This window comes from Macaca nemestrina, chromosome 1 (assembly GCF_043159975.1).
Source record: "Macaca nemestrina isolate mMacNem1 chromosome 1, mMacNem.hap1, whole genome shotgun sequence".
In the NCBI taxonomy this organism is placed as follows: domain Eukaryota; kingdom Metazoa; phylum Chordata; class Mammalia; order Primates; family Cercopithecidae; genus Macaca; species Macaca nemestrina.
Window position 1 is genome coordinate 40,877,898 of NC_092125.1, and position 20,521 is coordinate 40,898,418.

Genomic DNA, 20,521 nt, shown 5'->3' on the forward strand with positions numbered 1-20,521 from the left:
TGCCTCAGCCTCCTAAAGTGCTGGGATTACAGGTGGGAGCCACTGCGCCTGGCTGCACAAGATTATTTCTCAAAACTATTTTTTTCTTTATCTCACTAAAGAGTACAACAGGGAGAATTTTCCCACTCCTCCGATGGAGAGGTGGGTAACTTTGGGAAGAAGAATAGGTCCTAGTATTCCTAGAAAAAGGTAAAATGAAAAAACTTAAAACATTGTTTATCCCTTCACAATATCGTGGTTTATTCTGAACAGATAGAGAAAGAAATCTCAGGAGAAGGGAACCTTTTAATCATGATTTTAAAGCAGCGATAATTTTCTTATGTCCTTACAAATATTCTTTATCATGTTCTTTTAAGAATAAAGAGAATAAGAAAGAAGATACTCTTAACTTGCAGAAATTATTGGCAGAGACTGGGAATGGTGGCTCACGCCTGTAATCTTTGCACTTTGGGAGGCCGATGGGGTTGGATCACCTGAGGTCAGGAGTTTGAGACCAGCCTGGCTAACATGGTGAAACCCTGCCTCTACTAAAAATACAAAAATTAGCCAGGTGTGGTGGCACATGCCTGTAATCACAGCTACTCACTTGGGAAACTGAGGCAGAAGAATTGCTTGAACTCGGGAGGCGGAGGTTGCAGTGAGCCAAGATTGCACCACTGCACTCCAGCTTGGGCAACAGAGCGAGACTCCATTTCAAAAAACAAAAACAAACAAAAAAATTATTTGCAGAAACCCCGAGAAGGGACCACTATCTTAACTCATGACTATTTCCAATGAGCTGCCGAGTCTTTTCAACAAATCCTAAGATTTGCAAGTAAAATTTACAGCCTCCTCTAACATTTGTAAGCACTTGCTTGAGCTTCTTTAATTCTATTACTGAACTGTAATATTCAGTGTTGGAAGCTATACAATAAAGGCTGGTACAAGAATGAAATACTCCTAAGATGTGGCATTTAAATAAATGGACGTGTGCTTGAAAAGCATTCTGCTTAATAATGTCGTATTTTGAGTCTATCCAGGAAGTTACTTAAAAAAGCAAACATTGCCATTTCACCTCTAGCAAATGAACTGAGTACTGTAGCTAAAGGACTTTGATGACGAACTAAGTCAATTTGCTTTTCTCGTTAGTCCCCTCAGCACTGTGACACTTCAAAGAGTGACATTTCTGGATGTCGTGACAATACTGCATTATTGTCAGGATGCTAGGGTTAGGGAAGAGAACTACCTTCTCTCAAGGAGGGAGCCATGGCATTTGCTTTAGCTGTGGGTTGGGACGGCGTGGACAGGGGTGTTATTCCGCTTCACCGTCTCACAACATCAGATCTTTAGGTGGGCTGGGCTTGGTGGATTGAGGGATAAACTAGGGCGTCTTGAGGGAAGAGAAATAGCTAATGAAGAAGGAAAAGGGCCCTTTAAAACTAACTTAACAAAACTCAGATTTTTTGGTGGCAATAACTCAAGTTTCTAAAGAAGTTTACAATTATATTACTGTGCTATAAATAACTGATCATAAGGAAGAGAGAAAAAGAACAAAAGGGGCTGGGTATGGTGACTCCCACTTGCAGTCCCAGCACTTTGGGAGACCAAGGTGGGAGACTCATTCGGGACCAACCTAGGCAATACAGTGAAACCCTGTCTCTGCAGAAATAAAAAATAAAATAAAATAATTAGCTAGGCATGGTGGCATGTGCCTGTACTCCCAGCTACGCGGCAGGATGAGGCAGGAGGATCAGTTGAGCCTGGGAGTTTGGGACCAGCCTGAGCAACATAGCAAGACCTTGTCTCTACAAAAAATTTTTTAAAAATTAGCTGAGTATAGTGGCACACATCTGCAGTCCCAGCTACTTGGGAGGCTAAGGCAGGAGGAGGATCACTTGAGCTCAGGAATTTGAGGCTGCAATGAGTTATGGTGACACCACTGCACTCCAGAGTGAGACCCTGTCTCCAAAAAACAAATCAAAATGTGTTCATGATTTTGGTTGGAAGAAGTCTACATTAAGAAAAGAAAAATGTATACAAAAAAAGATATATTCAAATATTTTTTTAAAACAACAATATCCTGTTCGATTTGAAACCAAATAAAACTTCTTTTTATTTCTGTTATTTTATATTTTATTTAAGTTACTTATTTTATAATTTCAAGATACTGTCTACATTTAGGGAAGAATCAATAACTCAGAAAAAAATCTTTTTATTGTAAATATAGTAAGGAATTTCTGTGACTACAGATACTTGGTCTTAAAATATGGTTGTGCCCTGCAGGGAATATAGCTACTTAACAGATCACCCATTTGGAGTTGAGGCTTCCCTGTACATGGATGTTTCTGGAGGATCTAGATTTCTTTTTAATTCTGCTTTCATCTGTCGTGGCACTAATTTTAACCCATGTGTCTCAAGTTACCCCAGTCTAGATATATAAATAATCTGGCACTTTGGAAGTTAGTGTTTTAATGTATTTGACTCATCTGAGGCCTAAAAAGTTAAGGTAAATTGAAGCCTGCATATAAAATGCCACCTTGTTTTTGGAGCTGATATTAGAATAAAGGCTAAAGATTCAGGAGAATTGTAATTTGATTTGACTTTTACTTGTATATGAACAATTACCTGGAGGCAGTTTCTTTTCTAAGTATGGGAATTCCTTGTAATTTATGATGGTGCTATTTTTTAGAGGGAGGAACATTTCTTTATCTTCTGGCTATATATACCCTTTATTGACATACTGTTGGGTTTTGTTGGTGGTGGTTTTTTGTTTGTTTTTGAGACAGAGTTTTAGCTCTTGTCGCCCAGCCTGCTGCCCAGTGGCGTGATCTCAGCTCACTGCAACCTCCGCCTCTCGGGCTCAAGCGATTCTCTTGCCTCAGCCTCCCGAGTAGCTGGGATTACAGGCACCTGCTACCACACCTGGTTAATTTTTTGTATTTTTAGTAGAGACAGGGTTTCACCATGTTGGTCAGGCTGGTCTTGAACTCCTTACCTCAGGTGATCTGCCTGCGTCAGCCTTCCAAAGTGCTGGGATTATAGGCATGAGCCACTGCACCTGGCCTTCTTGTTGTTGATAAACAGTGCATCTGGTAGTCATTCTTAGTCTACCACCGTCTGTCTGTCTCAGAGATGTGGGAAATTATGTTTGGTTTTAAGTCTTAAAATGCTGTTCTTAAAGGTACCCAGATCTGATGTAACTCATGTGTTTTGACTGACAGCCTGTGACTGCAATGGTCGATCCCAGGAATGCTACTTCGACCCTGAACTCTATCGTTCTACTGGCCATGGGGGTCACTGTACCAACTGCCAGGATAACACAGATGGCGCCCACTGTGAGAGGTGCCGGGAGAACTTCTTCCGCCTTGGAAACAATGAAGCCTGCTCTCCATGCCACTGTAGTCCTGTGGGTAAGTGACAGGAAGATGGATTGAAAGACAAAATGATAGTTCCGTGGACCCCCAGAAAGGAAAGCTTTGTTTCCAAGGCATTTGCACAACTAAGTGTGGAAGTGTGTACAATATTGTAACACAGAAATGAGTCAAGATCTGTCTGTACCCCACACCTCCACCTTTTTTAACCAAGTTGAACTTTCAGATGAGTTTCTGGTGTGTAAGGGGGGGTGGTGGTCTGAGTAATGGTTCTGTAAATAATTACCAACAGGATCGTAGAGACAATTTGAACTTTGACTGTAAAAGGTTAACTGCTTTGTGAGTTCTTCCTTGTTAATGATTTTGTTTAGTCTAATCTCCTTAGAGTGCTAAACTATTCTTAGCATGTTGGTGTGTGTACAGAGATGCACAGCTTTCTTAGTCTAGCCCATTTCTTCAAGAGTTTGACCTTTATTTTTGTAATTTAGCCCTATAAATACTTAAATTCTAGACATGGGCCTTAAGGGACTGTGATCGCCCACAGAGAAGTAACTGGTCTTGTGTGTAGTGTTTCATTGGGTACAAAGTGATTTTCAACATTGATGAGTGAATTCATTTTAGCATGTGTCTAGAAACTTAAAATCCCATGGCTTAAAGGGGCATGATTTTGAGAAAGTTCTGATTTAAAATTTGGTTTTTATTCTCTTTGTGACCATCAGGAGATTGCATACTGGTTCTCAGGCATTGCTTTTAATTACCAGTTATCTTTCTTTAACACATTGATTTTACTTACGTATCTGGCCGAATTTTTGTTTGACAATAGGCACTTTACATTTTAGGCTCTCTAAGCACACAGTGTGATAGTTACGGCAGATGCAGCTGTAAGCCAGGAGTAATGGGGGACAAATGTGACCGTTGCCAGCCTGGATTCCATTCTCTCACTGAGGCAGGATGCAGGTAAAATATTTTCAAAGCCAGAAGAAGAGGGCAGAGTCTATATGTAGTCAACACATATTAATAGATCTTGTGGCTTATTGGCAGCATGGTAAATATTTTTCCCATAATAATTGTCAGCAAGACTGAGGACTAGCTGTAATGGTGAGCCACAGGGGTTTGGCTTGTACAGAGAGTAAGCAGAGTTTTAATGGGATGACTATCTTAGACTGAAACCAATATAAAAATGACTTTAGGCTCACTCCTGTAATCCCAGCACTTTGGGAGGCCGAGGCGGGCGGATCACAAGGACAGGAGATCGAGATCATGGTGAAACCCCGTCTCTACTAAAAATACAAAAAAAATTAGCTGGGCATAGTGGCAGGTGCCTATAGTCCCAGCTACTCAGGAGGCTGAGGCAGGAGAATGGCATGAACCTGGGAGGCTGAGCTTGCAGTGAACTGAGATCTCGCCACTGCATTCCAGTCTGGGTGACAGGGCGAGATTCTGTCTCAAAAAAAAAAAAAAAAAAAGGCTTTAGGATCCATTTTGTTCTATGTGTATTTCTTTTAAAAAAAAAAATCTGTTGGCTGGGCGCCAGTGGCTCATGCCTGTAATCCCAGCACTTTGGGAAGCCGAGGTGGGCGGATCACGAGGTCAAGAGATCGAGACCATCCTGGCCAACATTGTGAAACCCTGTCTCTACTTAAAATACAAAAATTAGCTGGGTGTGGTGGCGTGCACCTGTAGTCCCAGCTACTCAGGAGGCTGAGGTAGGAGATTCGCTTGAATCCTGGAGGTGGAGGTTACAGTGAGCTGAGATGGCGCTACTGCACTCCAGCCTGGGCGACAGTGTGAGACTCTGTCTCAAAAAAAAAAAACTGTCTCAGAGAAAGAAAGGGTTGGCTTTAAGAATAGAATTTTTCTCCCTTCTCTGATTGTTTTATCCATTTTTCATTGAATAGGCCATGCTCTTGTGATCCCTCTGGCAGCATAGATGAATGTAATGTTGAAACAGGAAGATGTGTTTGCAAAGACAATGTCGAAGGCTTCAATTGTGAAAGGTAGTGCATTCTTTCTCTGGCTGCATTGTGTTTTCTCTGTTACCATAGTTCAAGTAAAAAAAAGTAACCGAGTGTGTCTTAATCTTTTTCAGATGCAAACCTGGATTTTTTAATCTGGAATCATCTAATCCTAGGGGTTGCACACCCTGCTTCTGCTTTGGGCATTCTTCTGTCTGTACAAATGCTGTTGGCTACAGTGTTTATTCTATCTCCTCTTCCTTTCAGATTGGTAATTTAGACCTCATCCCCCAACCTGTTAGAGCTGTGAGACTACACTTAAAATATTTTTAAACATAAAATCAGTAACTCTTTGAGGGCTTTTTGATGGTTGGCAACACTTTGTATTATTTAGCATGCATAGTTTTTATAGTTTGGCCTTTTAATTTAATGAAAATGTACTTTTGGCTTTAGAATTTATCTCAATGAATAGTGATTGCAAATGTTATGTAAATAGTAATAAAGTAAAATATAGTTTGAGTGGTATAGCATATATAGGTACTGTTGTAGGATCCATTTATTTAAAAAGGTTTATTGATGCCTTTCTGTATACAAGGTGTGGTCTTACACATTTTTATGGTACATAGAAGACCTGAATTCAGGATGTTTACAGTGTAAAGTGCTTGTGTTTTCCTTCTCTACCTGCAGATGAGGATGGGTGGCGTGTGGAACAGAGAGATGGCTCTGAAGCATCTCTGGAATGGTCCTCTGAGAGGCAAGATATTGCCGTGATCTCAGACAGCTACTTTCCTAGGTACTTCATTGCTCCTGGTAAGTAAGGCTAGAAAGCAGTCTGACTTGCTGTGTGCCTCTGTTTAATCTCAGTCTCACATTCTTGCCCACCATTGTGTCTGCATTCCAGCAAAGTTCTTGGGCAAGCAGGTGTTGAGTTATGGTCAGAACCTCTCCTTCTCCTTTCGAGTGGACAGGCGAGATACTCGCCTCTCTGCAGAAGACCTTGTGCTTGAGGGAGCTGGCTTAAGAGTATCTGTGCCCTTGATCGCTCAGGGCAATTCCTATCCAAGTGAGACCACTGTGAAGTATGTCTTCAGGTAAGATAGCCTTCTTTGTAAAATGAGACTTGACTAGCATTGTGAAAGTGGTGTCTTTATTTAAGTTTAACTGGCCTCTAGATATATTTTAAAGAAAACCTTCTGGGTTATTGTGGTGATTTTGTAAAAGGGAGCCTTCCTTTGTTTACCTTTATCTTTTCCAATTGTACTAACAAATCAATAGTCTCATTTTTTATTTGATTTGATTGTCAGAGCATTGCGTTGTTGGTGGCATAAATGAATAAGAAATGTTTCCCCAACATCCAGAATTATCCTTACAGAGGTTAATGTGGCCCTTTCTTTCTCTCCAGGCTCCATGAAGCAACAGATTACCCTTGGAGGCCTGCTCTTACCCCTTTTGAATTTCAGAAGCTCCTAAACAACTTGACCTCTATCAAGATCCGTGGGACATACAGTGAGAGAAGTAAGTTATGATATAATTTAGGAGAGTTGTTTAAAAAGATGATCGGGTAGAAAGATTCGTGATAATGCAAAAGTTTCTCTTTCCTAATATATAACGCTGAGAAGTGTATAACAACCACATTATACATGAATTATATATAAGAACAATGCGTTTTTTAACTGCTTTCAAGGACCTGGAAAAAATTTGGTAAAATTAGTAAATAGTATTATTCACTAATTGATTACTCAATTGATCAGTAGGTCAATTGAGGTTACATTGTATATGAATAGATTTTCTAGAAAACCTAATTATAGGCCAGACACAGTTACTTACACCTGTAATCCCAGCACTTTGGGAGGCTGAGACGAGCAGATAACTTGAGGCCAGGAGTTTGAGACCAGCCTGGGCAACATGGTGAAACCCTATCTCTATTAAAAATGCAAAAATTAGCCAGGTGAGGTGGCGAAAGCCTGTAATCCCAGCTACTTGGGTGACTGAGGGATGGGAATTGCTGAAACCCGGGAGGCAGTGTTGCAGTGAGCTGAGCTCATGCCACTGCATTCCAGCCTGGGTGACAAAATGAGAATCTGTCTCAGAAAAAAAAAAAAAAAATTCTAATTATAATTCTACTGGCTCAAGTTGCCTCATCTTCATTTCTTTTTATTTACTGTTGTGTAATTATAATTTATAATTTGAGCCATTGGTTAAATTATTAAAAGTCATAAATTATTGAATGATTTTGTTATAATTTTAGGTGAAAAAGAATTTAAGACTTAAAATTTTTTTTTTTTTGAGACGGAGTCTTGCTCTGTCACCCAGGCTGGGGTGCAATAGCATGATCTTGGCTCACTGCAACCTCCGCCTCCCGGTTCAAGCGATTCTCCTGCTCAGCCTCCCAAGTAGCTGGGATTACAGGCATGCCCCACCACACCCAGCTAATTTTTTGTATTTTTAGTAGAGATGGGGTTTCACCATGTTACCCAGGCTGGTCTCAAACTCCTGACCTCAGGTGATTCCCCCACCTCGACCTCCAAAAGTGCTGGGATTACAGGCATGAGCCCCTGCACCTGGCCAAAATTTTTTTCCTAAAAAAATGTTTTAAACAAGGACCTTTTTCTCTAGCAAGGTGCAGCTATTTGGGGAGGTGGAGTTAGTGATGATGTGGTATTGGGAGAGGCATCTGCAGCTTAGATGTGTTGATTTTTGAGAAGCCTGCGTGAATATCCAGATAAAAATGGCTTATAAGTAGTTAGAAATATGAATCTGGGGCTTAGAGATTAGGACTAGAGATCCAGATTTAGAAGGTTGTCAACATATGGGCAATAATTTTTAAACTTGGAAATATGACAGAAAATATAGATGGGAAAGAAGGATGGAATCCTGGAAACAGTTAAGGTCCATGCTCCAAGACCCAGGGGCAACATGGCGAAACCCCATCTCTACTAAAAAGTACAAAAAATTAGCAGAGTATGGTGGTGCACGCCTGTAGTACCAGCTTCTCAGGAGGCTGAGGTGAGAGGATCATGTGCGCTCAGGAGGTCAAGGCTGCAGTGAGCAGTAATTGTGCCACTGCACTGTAGCCTGGCCAGTGGAGTGTGACCCTGTCTCAAAAAAATTAAATAAATAAGACCCAAGGGAGAAAAAGAATTTTAAGAAAGAGAAACAACAAGTTTAGGAAGCTAGCATCATTGGGTTTTGGATTGGGTGATCCCTTAATCATTGCTGAGTTTCTGTTTTTAGGAAGTGTTAAAACTGTCCAGGTGTGGTGGCTCACGCCTGTCATTCCAGCAGTTTGGGAGGCTGAGGCAGGAAGATTGCTTGAGGCTAGGTGTTCAAGACCAGCTTGGGCAACATAGCAAGATTCTGTCTCTATAAATCAAAAAACTTAGCTGGGTGTGGTGGCACACACCTGTGGTCCTAGCTACTTTGGAGGCTGAGGGCAGGGGGATGCGTGAGCCCAAAAGGTTGAGCCCTCAGTGAGCTGTGATCATGTCATTGCATACCAGCCTGAGTTTACAGAGTGAATCTGTCTCAATCAATCAATCAATCAATCAGTGGGGGGAGGGTATGAAACTGAAAGATCACAGTGCTTTAAAAAGTAATTTGAAGTTGAAGTAAAATACAGAATGTTCTGTTAAGAAGTTTGGCTATGAGGAAAAGACATGGGCTATAATTTGGGAGTAGGGACAAGATCGATGAAAGAGTATTTTTAGAATGGGGAGATTTAACAATGTTTAGAATTGGAAGCACAGTAAACCATAAAGTCATATCTCATGACCTAACTAGGCAAGAGAAACCTGTAAACATACTAAAGTAGTACGTTTAGGGTAGTAATGGAGGTGTCCTTCAGCCTTAGGTGGTCAATTTTCAAATGAATTTTATAAACAGCAAGTGCTATTTCATAACATGAAAAATACGCTTTAAGCGTAAGACTGCAAAACCCAAGAGTAGAATGGAGATTACAGGGAAATATGATGATGTTACTGAAGCCTCTACCTCTCTGATAAAATGTTCCTGCTGATGCTTGTATCAGGGGCACCACTGGATTGGATGAACCATTGATCTAATGCAATATAAGGTTTCCTCTGGTTTCTTATAGAAATGGAAAAGCATTGGGCTTTGTTGTATACTTGTAAGAAGTAACCCTGAGTATTAGAACTTTACTTGAGAGTTTTTGTTTTTTGTTTTTTGTGGGTTTTTTGGCTGTTTTACAGAGGACAGAAATTATATAACCTGAGTATTACCTGTTGACAGGTGCTTTCCCATCTGTCTTATCCTTGAATTCTGTAGTTAGTGCCTGCTTTTGTAGCAAAAGAATGAAAACACTGCTTAATGGCTATAGATGTAAACTCTTTTTTCCCCCACACTCTTGCTCATATCTCTTCTCACTTCAAATGATTGTCTAATGCTTTTCATTTTTCACATAGGTGGGGACTATAAAATTCAGCAAATCTAAGGGTACGTGTGTGTGTTTTAAAAAATGTAAAAGTTTGGGCCGGGCATAGTGGCTCACGCCTGTAATCCCAGCACTTTGGGAGGCCGAAGTAGGCTGATCACCTAAGGTCAGGAGTTCGAGACCAGCCTGGCCAACATGGTGAAACCCCATCTCTACTAAAAAAAAACAAAAACAAAAACAAAAATTAGCCGGGCATGGTGGCACGTGCCTGTAATCCCACCTACTCAAGAGGCTGAGACAGGAGAATTGCTTGAACCCAGGAGACGGAGGTTGCAGTGAGCCAAGATCACACCACTGCACTCCAGCCTGGGAGACGGAGTGAAACTCCATCTCAATAAATAAATAAATAAATGAACAAATTAATAAATAAAATAAAAGTTTGCTATACCACTACTCCAGATACTTAGCACTCAGTACCACATGATTTTTCTAAATGCTGTTTTCTAATTCTCTTCTCCAGGGGATAGATGTGGATATCTTGTTTAGTGTATCAGAGCCCAGTTAAGCTAATGGCTAATTTTCTCTGGAAGTTGGGGTCTAGTTACTTTTTAGTGTTACTGAGGTTACACAAGGTGTGGAAAACAAGCCAGTTTGGTGATTTTCTTTTCCTCACCATACACAGGTGCTGGATATTTGGATGATGTCACCCTGGCAAGTGCTCGTCCTGGGCCTGGAGTCCCTGCAACTTGGGTGGAGTCCTGCACCTGTCCTGTGGGATATGGAGGGCAGTTTTGTGAGATGTGCCTTTCAGGTTACAGAAGAGAAACTCCTAGTCTTGGACCATACAGTCCATGTGTGCTTTGCACCTGCAATGGACACAGCGAGACCTGTGATCCTGAGACAGGTGAGATGATCTTTGGCAGCTCTTAGACCTAACTTCTCTTTAGCAGTTGGGTAGAAAGTGCTCATTGTCTTACATACTTGTACACTTGCCTGTTTTCTCACACCTGCCCTCCAAATAGGTGTTTGTAACTGCAGAGACAATACGGCTGGCCCGCACTGTGAGAAGTGCAGTGATGGGTACTATGGAGATTCAACTGCAGGAACCTCCTCTGATTGCCAGCCCTGTCCGTGTCCTGGAGGCTCAAGTTGTGCTGTTGTCCCCAAGACAAAAGAGGTGGTGTGCACCAACTGTCCTACTGGCACCACTGGTAAGTCTGCTCGCTCTGTCTGCTTTCAGTGTTCCATTCTATAAAAAGACCTCGGGGAAAGGGGCTTCGGGGTTGTTTTGGATCTTTGTGTTTGGTTCAGTTTCAGTGGTTATGGTTTTCCTAATAGGAAACTGAGGCTCACTCTCCTTGTTTCCTTCCATCTCTCTTTTGGGTATCCCCTCATTGTCTCCGTCTCTCAACCAAGGGCTTTCATGTCACCTTGATCTACCATCTCCCCTTTAGATGATCAAATCTCGTCTTTAGGCTTCAAAAGCCTTTCTATATGATAGCTAAGTTTGTATTTCCAGCCCTGACACCTCTCCTGAGCTACCTACTTGCCATTTCCACTTGGGTGGTGGGCTAGAAGCCTTCCGCTTGCCTTTCCACATCCCTGTTCACCTTTCTCCACCCTGACTGAGAACTGCATGCACTGCATCAAATGCCAGGCTCCATCTGCATTCAGACAGCAGGAAGCACATACGGGAGCTCACAGAGAAGGAAGAGGGTGAGGACAGAGTATTTATCCCATGGCTCCTTCTCTATGGGGTTCTCTGGATTGATGACCTCAAATCAAAGTTCTCAGCTCCTGGCAGACCTTGTCCAAACAGCTCTTTTCACCTTTAGGTTCTGCTAGCTGTTCCACCTACCACCTGAGGGCCCAGGGTATGGAGCCTATCTCAAGTGCTACACTCTCCTCGCAGTTTCCCTACACTCCGTGCTGATTTGATTGTATCAGCCATTTTCTGCTGTGATCTTGATTCACATAGCCTAAGGAATTCAAATTTAAACAAATCCAAGTTAAATATTTGATTTCCTCCCTTTTCTTCAACCCTTTGTTTCTCCTCCAATCTTGTTCATCTTAGTAAATATGCTGCCATTAGCCTAGTTGCTCAAGCTGAAACCTCAGGGCTTATACTTGATTCATCTTCCTTTCAAGTCCTAGAAACAGTAGCAAATCTTACTGATTTTATCTCAGATCTGACCAGTTTTCACCACTTCCACTGTCACTACCCTGGTTCAAACCTATTATCTCTCACCTGGGATTGCCTAATTGTTCTCCCTGCTTCACCTGCTCCCCTACAGTGGATCCAATCTCCACATGGAAGCCAAAATGGTCCTTTAAAAATGTACCTCACATTATACCACTTTTAAACCCTCCAGTAGCTTCTTAATACACTAAAACCAAATCCCTTACTTACTCTGACCTCCATGCTCCTACATGGGTTTGAACTGCTTCCATGGCTTATCTTGTTTTGTCTGAAACTTTCTTCCCTTGGATAATATCCTGGCTGGTCTCTTCTCTGTCTTTCCATTGCTATCCCAACGTCGTCTTCTTACAGAATTTTTCCCCACCCACCAGTATAAAGTAGCCCTCACCTTCACCCCATCATGTTGCTCTATTTTGTTTAAATTTTTTATGCGTATCCCTATCTGAAGTAATCTTGTTTATCTGTGTGTCTATGTATTGGTCTTCACCAACCGCTGCATAAGCTTCATGAGAGCAGAGACCTTATCCACCTTGTTCACATCATCCTAATGACCTAGAACAGTGCTGGCTGTTATGTAGTAGAGCTCAGAAAATACTTGTTGAATGAATTAATAAACCTCGGATTCACCAGAAATTTTAGGCTAATTCAGGCCCTACTGATTACAAAGATATCATGAGCCCAACTTGAACTAATCATGGTAGGTAAGTGGAAAAGGAAGGATGAGGAGTGGTGAATTTAGGACAGTGGAAAGAGCCCTGGATTCTAGCTCTCCCTCTCTACCTGTCAGTTCTTTGGTTGCAGGCAAAGTACTTATCCTGTCTCTTCCTTGATCTATAATATTTAACACAAGCAGGCAGCAACTGATGATTTCTAAGTTCTCTTCTAACATACCCTGATTTTGTACCAATTGATACTGATTAACAAGGATTAGCACATGCCTGTTACATTTTAAGAGAATGGTTCTGCTCACCCTGTTGTGTGGGAAACCTATGGTGTCAAGAGTGGCACTTCACCTCTTTTAATATCATCTGCCAAAACAACATATACGAATGTACTATCCTTTGAGACTGGAGAGGTTTATAAACCTTGGGCTTAACTCATTTACAGAGCACTTTTAATAGATGGTTTGGGTTGATTGTCACAACAGTTGAAGTGAAGTAGGCAGACCAGGTGCTTCCTTTCTAGTGAGGAAATAGAGATGTGCTCAAGGTCACTCTGATGATCTGGCCCCATGCCAGGGCTGCAGCCCAGGTCCTTTGCCCTTTGTTGCACCATGTCTTCTCTCATGTGATGATTACTCTGGACTACCTGTAGCCAGTGGTAATCTAGCACCAAAAACGTCTAAGGCTTTTCTTTCTCATAACATCAGATTGTCTCATCCCCAGGTAAGAGATGTGAGCTCTGTGATGATGGCTACTTTGGAGACCCCCTAGGTAGAAACGGCCCTGTGAGACTTTGCCGCCTGTGCCAGTGCAATGACAACATTGATCCCAACGCAGTTGGAAATTGCAATCGCTTGACAGGAGAATGCCTGAAGTGCATCTATAATACTGCTGGCTTCTATTGTGACCGGTGCAAAGACGGATTTTTTGGAAATCCCCTGGCTCCCAATCCAGCAGACAAATGCAAAGGTAATCAGCCTTTAACCAGATTCTGTCACAGTTAAATGTCCCTTTATTGTGACAATTCTTATGTGTCTCTTAAAATACATGTAGTTGTTTAGTCCAATAGAAGTACATTGTGAACTGCTTTTGTCATTTAGAATTTTCTAGTCACCACATTAAAAAAGTATAAAAAGGACAGTCATGGCGTCTGACACCTGTGGTCCCGTAAAAAGAAACAGGTGAAATGAATACTAATGTATTTTATTTAATATATCTAACATATTATTTCTTATTGTAATCAATAAAAATTATTAATGAAATATATATTCTTTCTCAGGCTAAACCTTGAAAATCCATTGCGTATCTCACATTTATAGCACATCTCAATTCAGACCAGCCAGCCACATTTCAAGTGCTCAGTAGCCACATGTGACCAGCAGCTACCAACCTGGCAACACAAGTCTAAAGAATCTCTTTGGATTGTTTATATTTTAGTATTTCTCTCAGGTGATTTGTGTCTTTTGCTGTCTCTGTCTTCCTGCCTTAGCCTGCAGTTGCAATCCGTATGGGACAGTGAAGCAGCAGAGCAACTGTAACCCCGTGACGGGGCAATGTGAATGTTTGCCTCATGTGACTGGCCGGGACTGTGGTGCTTGCGACCCTGGATTCTACAACCTGCAGAGTGGGCAAGGCTGTGAGAGGTGAGACATAGGTGCCTTTGGTGGAAGTAATCTTTGCTTTTTCTGTTATAAAAAATGAATTTTTATAAGTTACGTTTAATAGTTGACTGTTCAGAAATTCCTGGAGTGCCTAATGTAGGCAACGCATCCTTCAGGGGCAATGCTGGAGAATTGTAATAAAGCTATTGAAAGAAAGGAGTGGAGCACAGTGGCCCCAGCTGTGCCAGAATCATCTGAACAACCTTTTAAAAGTACAAATTGCCAGGTCCTTTCTGAGGCACTTAGAATCAGACTCTCCAGGGTTGCAGCCTGGGAACTTCTGTTTTCAGAGTTGTTACTTAGTGTCCATACAGTCCCAGGTTGGAGAACACTGGTAGCAGTTAAGTGAGGAAAAGAAGTTCTGAATACCACTCATGAAAATTACTTGAACCTTAGGGGCTTAATAACCCTTAACATTCCATCTTAGTAACGCTTACCATTCAGTTTTCTGATACAAGATCAGTGCTATACTTAAAAAAAAAAAAAAAAGGTTTTGCTTAAAGTCTTTTTTTTTTTTTTGCCTGAGAAATGTCCTGTGTTCATTTTCAGGTGTGACTGCCATGCCTTGGGCTCCACCAATGGGCAGTGTGACATCCGCACCGGCCAGTGTGAGTGCCAGCCTGGCATCACCGGTCAGCACTGTGAGCGCTGTGAGGTCAACCACTTTGGGTTTGGACCTGAAGGCTGCAAACGTAAGGGGTGTTGGTGGCATACAACTCTAAGCCTCCCCTAATTCCAGTTAGTGTCTTAAGGCCAGAAAAGACTTTGACACCCTCCGTCTAGCCACTTGGCTCATAGTCAGGGCTGTACCTAAGTCATCGTAGATGCTTTATTTGATGAATATTATCCATTTCTAAAACTCTGCAGATCAAAGCCTTCTCTGGTTTCTTTGTATGTTTTCTTTTATAACATTTCTGATTCTTCCTTTTTCCAATCTTTTATTTTTTCCAAGGAAGTCTTCCTTTGATTACTGAGCTTTCCCACTGTGGTTAACGAAACTTCTTTATTGATTGCATTCTTAGTGCAGATAATGAAATAGTGGAGGATTGTGTTCACGATGTGTTTGTTGACTTACTGGCTTTAGTTGCTTCCCACCCTTGGGGCCCTTTTGGTATGATTACGTATAAACATCTGCTTCTCTTTGGCATAAACACTTGCCTGGAATTGGGCCTCAGAACAGATTGGCTTTTGCTTTCTGAATTCCTTCATTTCTCCTGTGGAATGTAGCATAAGTAATTGACTCAGTTCAGAGAACACAGTGAATAAACAAACTATAAGATAATGCAAAAGAAGCATTAGCATTTGGGTTTTCTAGTTCCTTAGAGAAATATTAAACAGTGGAGAATTGAAGGTAGAGATGAATTCTTGAAGTGCATGAAAAGAGCACTGGGACTTTCATAACTTCTCTAATTACTAAGTAACCTGAAGTGTGTCCCAAAGGTTGCACGTTTTCCTTTAAAGCTCATTTTGACTTTAAAAACTGTCCGTTTTCTCTGCTAAACAGACTTAGCCATTTAATATCTCATAAATAGTCCTGTTTTTCAGAAAATTATAACAATAGTATAGTCAGCTTATTGTTGCCAGTCTGAAATAAGAGATATACTCTTCCTTCTTTTGCTAATTATGTATTATTTTCTCCTTATTCTGCAGCCTGTGACTGTCATCCCGAGGGGTCTCTTTCACTTCAGTGCAAAGACGATGGTCGCTGTGAATGCAGAGAAGGCTTTGTGGGAAATCGCTGTGACCAGTGTGAAGAAAACTATTTCTACAATCGGTCTTGGCCTGGCTGCCAGGAATGTCCAGCTTGTTACCGTTTGGTAAAGGATAAGGTAAGCTGTCAATAGTGCATTCATTTATTCTTCCAGCAGACATTGAGTGGAAACTTACTGTGCACTAATCTTTATAGAAAAAGTGGTGAACAAGATAGATGTGGTCCCTATTCTTAAAGACTTATGTTCCAGTTGGGAGGCAAATAATAAAAAATAAATAAATAAACAAAACAAACACTGAGATAAGTGCCAGGAAGAATACAAAAGGAGAATAACTGGGGGAAGCTACTTTATATAAGGCCTCTCTACAGAATTCATCTAAGGTGAGATCTTATGGATACGAAGGAATGAGCCAAGTGAAAAGTAATGGTAGGTTTGTTCCAGGCAGAAGGAACCTGGCATTCAGAGGCCTGGGAGCTGGAGAGTGGCTGGAGCCTGCTAAGTGCGGAGAGTGTGGTCTGTGATAAGACTGGAGAGGTTGGTCGGGACAGATTATATGGGACCGTGATGACCATAGTAAGGAGTTTAGATTTGATCCCAAATCCAATAAGAATGCATTGAAGAAACTCTTAAAATCTAGGAAATCCAGATTATATTTTAAGAGGAGCGCTTTTGACTGCTGTGTGAACAATGATGGTTAGGAATGGGGCTTAATGGGAAGCCTCAATTGGATTGGATAAATATGCGTGTTTGGGGACAGGATAGGGAAAGAGAAGAATAAGGATGTGTCTTGAGTTTTTTGCTTAAGGTAGCTGGAGGCCTTATTTACTGAGGTGGAGAATTCATCAGGGAGAATAGAGGTAAGAGGTATAATTTTGGATGTTAAGTTTGAGATACCTATCAGAGAGCTGAGTGGAGATGTCACGAAGGTAATCTGACACTCAAGGGAGAGGTCAGAGCTGAAGAATCATCAGCATGCAGTCTTTAAAGTCAAAGGAATGACTCTGAAGGTTTTCTTTTGAAGCTAGAAAAATAAAGAAAAACTAGCCATGTCTTCTCTTCAGAAGTAGACATCCATGGAGTGGATAGAACTACATATTCATGGAGTGCCCATGATTCTTGCAGGAAGTATGATTGAGTTCTTCAAGAATACTTGTGTGTCCTACCTTTCCCTTTTCTTTCTTCTGTGTGTTTAGGTTGCTGATCATCGAGTGAAGCTCCAGGAATTAGAGAGTCTCATAGCAAACCTTGGAACTGGGGATGAGATGGTGACGGATCAAGCCTTCGAGGATAGACTAAAGGAAGCAGAGAGGGAAGTTATGGACCTCCTTCGTGAGGCCCAGGATGTCAAAGGTATGCATGATTGAACAGTGCGTGACTTCAGTGAGGTGGACCAATCTTTAGATGTGGCTCCTAAAGCAAGGTTAATTAGTGTGGTTTTATAAAATTCTTTCTCAATATTTAAACTACTTGTAGATTATAAATTATTTCATTTTTTAAACACTAATTCAAAAACAACCTGACAAACTTACTGCTTTAAGATATAGTAACTAGGGTGATTTTCCAACAGATAAAAAACTATTTGATATTGAAATTTCAAGCATTTTTTGAATCTGTTCTATTACAGGGTGTCTTAAAATAGTTTTAAAAATCATGAAAGGCATGCGTTTTCATAAGCTGCTTTTTTTTTTTTTTTTTTGAGCCAGAGTCACTGTCACCGAGGCTGGAGTGCAGTGGCCTGATCTTGGCTCATTGCAACCTCCGCCTCCTGGGTTCAAGTGGTTCTCCTGCCTCAGCCTCCCAAGTACCTGGGACTACAGGCACATGCCCACCGTGCCCGGGTAATTTTTTGTATTTTGAGTAGAGATGGTGGTTCGCCGTGTTAGCCAGGATGGTCTTGATCTCCTGACCTCGTGATTTGCCCACCTCGGCCTCCCAAAGTGCTGGGATTACAGGCATGAGCCGCTGCGCCCAGCCAAAAAATTTTTACATTATCAAATAATTGAGTAACCCTCCAAGCAGGACCACCATACACAGTTAGGCAAGAGTTTATAGAATATCACCTCTGTACATGCATTTGGTAGCCCTGCTTCAGTTTAGTTTTTTCCAAACCTGTATTCATCTTTGTTGGTCTTACCTTTGACTTCTCATCTTTTTTTATTTTATTTTTTACATTCCTTAGAAAATTTAGACCCCAACACTGAGCATGATGCTGAAATATGAATTGGTCAATTTACTTAATGGTTTTTATATATTAATAAAACCTCATGATACATGAAAGTTTTAATAATAGGGTTATATTTTATCTTTTGATTTGTTAGGACCTGCATATGAGATTTAAGTTGAATGAGCATATTAATAAAGAATAATTTTAAGAACTATTCAAAAACAGAGATCACTTTGAAAGAAATTATACTGATATGCTGGGGCATGGGGGTGGCAGAAGAGTCTATTTAGTTTAAAATGCAAAATGAGTTTAATTTGTCATACTTCAACATATGTTTTAAACCTAGTTTTTTTCTGGATTTTGAAAAATGTTTGGCTTTTAGGGCTGGCAGCATTTTTAACAACGTTGTATATTTATGACTAAATTGCACGTGCTGGTATTAAAGTCAATCATTCTTGCCTTCATCAAACATTCCTTGGGTGTCTTCTCTTTGCCATCCACTGCATAAGACCAGCGATATAGTGATGAGTAAGAAAGAGTTCATAGTCAAGTGGGCAGATGGGCACACGGTTGGAGAAGTGTGATGAGTATACAGAGAAGGACCTACTGGGCATGGTAAAGGCTGTCCAGCTATGCCAGGGGCTTTGCAGAAACCTGGCAGAAAGCTGCTATGTTTCAAGAGTAAAGATACATAGGGCCTCAGATTTCATGTGAGATGATACGATCCTCTTCAGATAATTTACAGACTTTCTTCTGCAAACCATTTTAGATGTTGACCAGAATTTGATGGATCGCCTACAGAGAGTGAATAACAGTCTGTCCAGCCAAATTAGCCGTTTACAAAATATCCGGAATACCATTGAAGAGACTGGAAACTTGGCTGAACAAGCACGTGCCCATGTAGAGAACACAGAGAGGTTGATTGAAATCGCGTCCAGAGAACTTGAAAAAGCAAAAGTAGCTGCTGCCAATGTGGTAAGTGATTGCAAACGTCTGAGGTGGGGATGGGGGAGGCCCTTGGGATTTGTAGCAAGTCTGTTACTGGCAGTGGAGTGCTTCTTCAACTAAATTGACTCCATGCATCTTTCTATTTGTCCCTAATTATGGAGCAAGAAAGCCACATTGCTCATAGTTGGCATGAAACAGTTATTACAAACTGGATAAAAACCAAGGGACATCTGGGTTATTTCTCTAGCTTTGTTCCTTCTATGGTACTAGGCAGTTTAATCTTCCTTTATCCTTTACTGAAAATAGAAAGAATCTGCAATCGAGGGTGGTGATATTAAATAAAGATCCCTGAAAATAAGAAGAGGCATTCTTGGGGCCAGGCGCGGTGGCTCACGCCTGTAATCCCAACACTTTGGGAGGCTGAGGCGGGTAGATCACCTGAGGTCGAGAGTTCGAGACCAGCTTGACCAACATGGAGAAACCCCATCTCTACTAAAAGTACAAAATTAGCTGGTCATGGTGGCGCATGCCTGTAATCCCAGCTACTTGGAAGGCTGAGGCAGGAGAACCACTTGAACCCAGGAGGCAGAGGTTGTGGTGAACTGAGATTGTACCGTTGCACTTCTGCCTCGGCAACAAGAGTAAAACTCCATCTCAAAAAAAAAAAAAAAAAGGAAGAGGCGTTCTTTTTGCCCTCTAACAAAAATTTAGTTTTGATTCTTGCTTTATTAAATTGAAATAATTCAGTCTTTTGAGAATAAGTGCTTTATTTCCTGTGCAGTCAGTCACTCAGCCAGAATCTACAGGGGACCCAAACAACATGACTCTTTTGGCGGAAGAGGCTCGAAAGCTTGCTGAACGGTAACTTCTGGACCTCTGTTTAATGGTTAAGTTGTGGCTTCCGTTATGGTGTGTGTGTGTGTGTTGTCTTATTCCATAACCCATAAACGCTTTCCACATAACCCACTTCTGCAAGGTTTGCTCTCTTTTCTAAGATGTTATCGGCTGTGTATACTCTTTTCTTCCTTTTAGTTTTACATTAGAATATTCACACTTTGAATATTAGAATACAGTGGCTTGAAGACAGTTCATATTTATATATCTCAAAACCATAACATTTTTAGATTCTTAACTTATTTAAGACTGTAGTAACTGAGTGAAACTAGCAGATTGTTGTTAATAAAGATTAGGCGTGGGATTTGTTTATGATTAGATAAATGATGTCTTGCTGGCATACACAGTTTTATATATACATTACTCTCAATTAAATTTAAAAATAGTTTTTCTGAAGAATTATAATTATAAACATTTTCTCTTATAAATTTATACCAATAATTTTTTGGAAAATATTCTCATCTCAGTTTTAGAAGGCTATTCATAAATTCAGCCCCACTGAAATGATCGCAAAATTCCAAATGAATGAGGTTTTCCAATATTTGTAGAATTCTTGCCCATGTTAGTATATGTACATATAATAAA

The 20,521-nt window shown here is 40.9% G+C and overlaps 1 protein-coding gene across 1 annotated transcript in view; it reads left to right on the plus strand.

Annotated features, from left to right (window-relative positions):
* The window catches only part of LOC105484563 (laminin subunit gamma 1), a 123,253-nt gene that overhangs the window by 88,881 nt on the left and 13,851 nt on the right, over positions 1-20,521 (plus strand). Inside the window, exons 5-20 of the mRNA XM_011746304.3 lie at positions 3,201-3,389; positions 4,190-4,307; positions 5,249-5,347; positions 5,440-5,576; positions 5,993-6,115; positions 6,207-6,396; positions 6,708-6,820; positions 10,378-10,599; positions 10,718-10,906; positions 13,281-13,526; positions 14,047-14,200; positions 14,768-14,910; positions 15,869-16,047; positions 17,124-17,280; positions 18,864-19,069; positions 19,824-19,903. Coding sequence (XP_011744606.2) covers positions 3,201-3,389; positions 4,190-4,307; positions 5,249-5,347; positions 5,440-5,576; positions 5,993-6,115; positions 6,207-6,396; positions 6,708-6,820; positions 10,378-10,599; positions 10,718-10,906; positions 13,281-13,526; positions 14,047-14,200; positions 14,768-14,910; positions 15,869-16,047; positions 17,124-17,280; positions 18,864-19,069; positions 19,824-19,903 — 2,545 coding nt within the window. The remainder of the gene's footprint in view (positions 1-3,200; positions 3,390-4,189; positions 4,308-5,248; positions 5,348-5,439; positions 5,577-5,992; positions 6,116-6,206; positions 6,397-6,707; positions 6,821-10,377; positions 10,600-10,717; positions 10,907-13,280; positions 13,527-14,046; positions 14,201-14,767; positions 14,911-15,868; positions 16,048-17,123; positions 17,281-18,863; positions 19,070-19,823; positions 19,904-20,521) is intronic.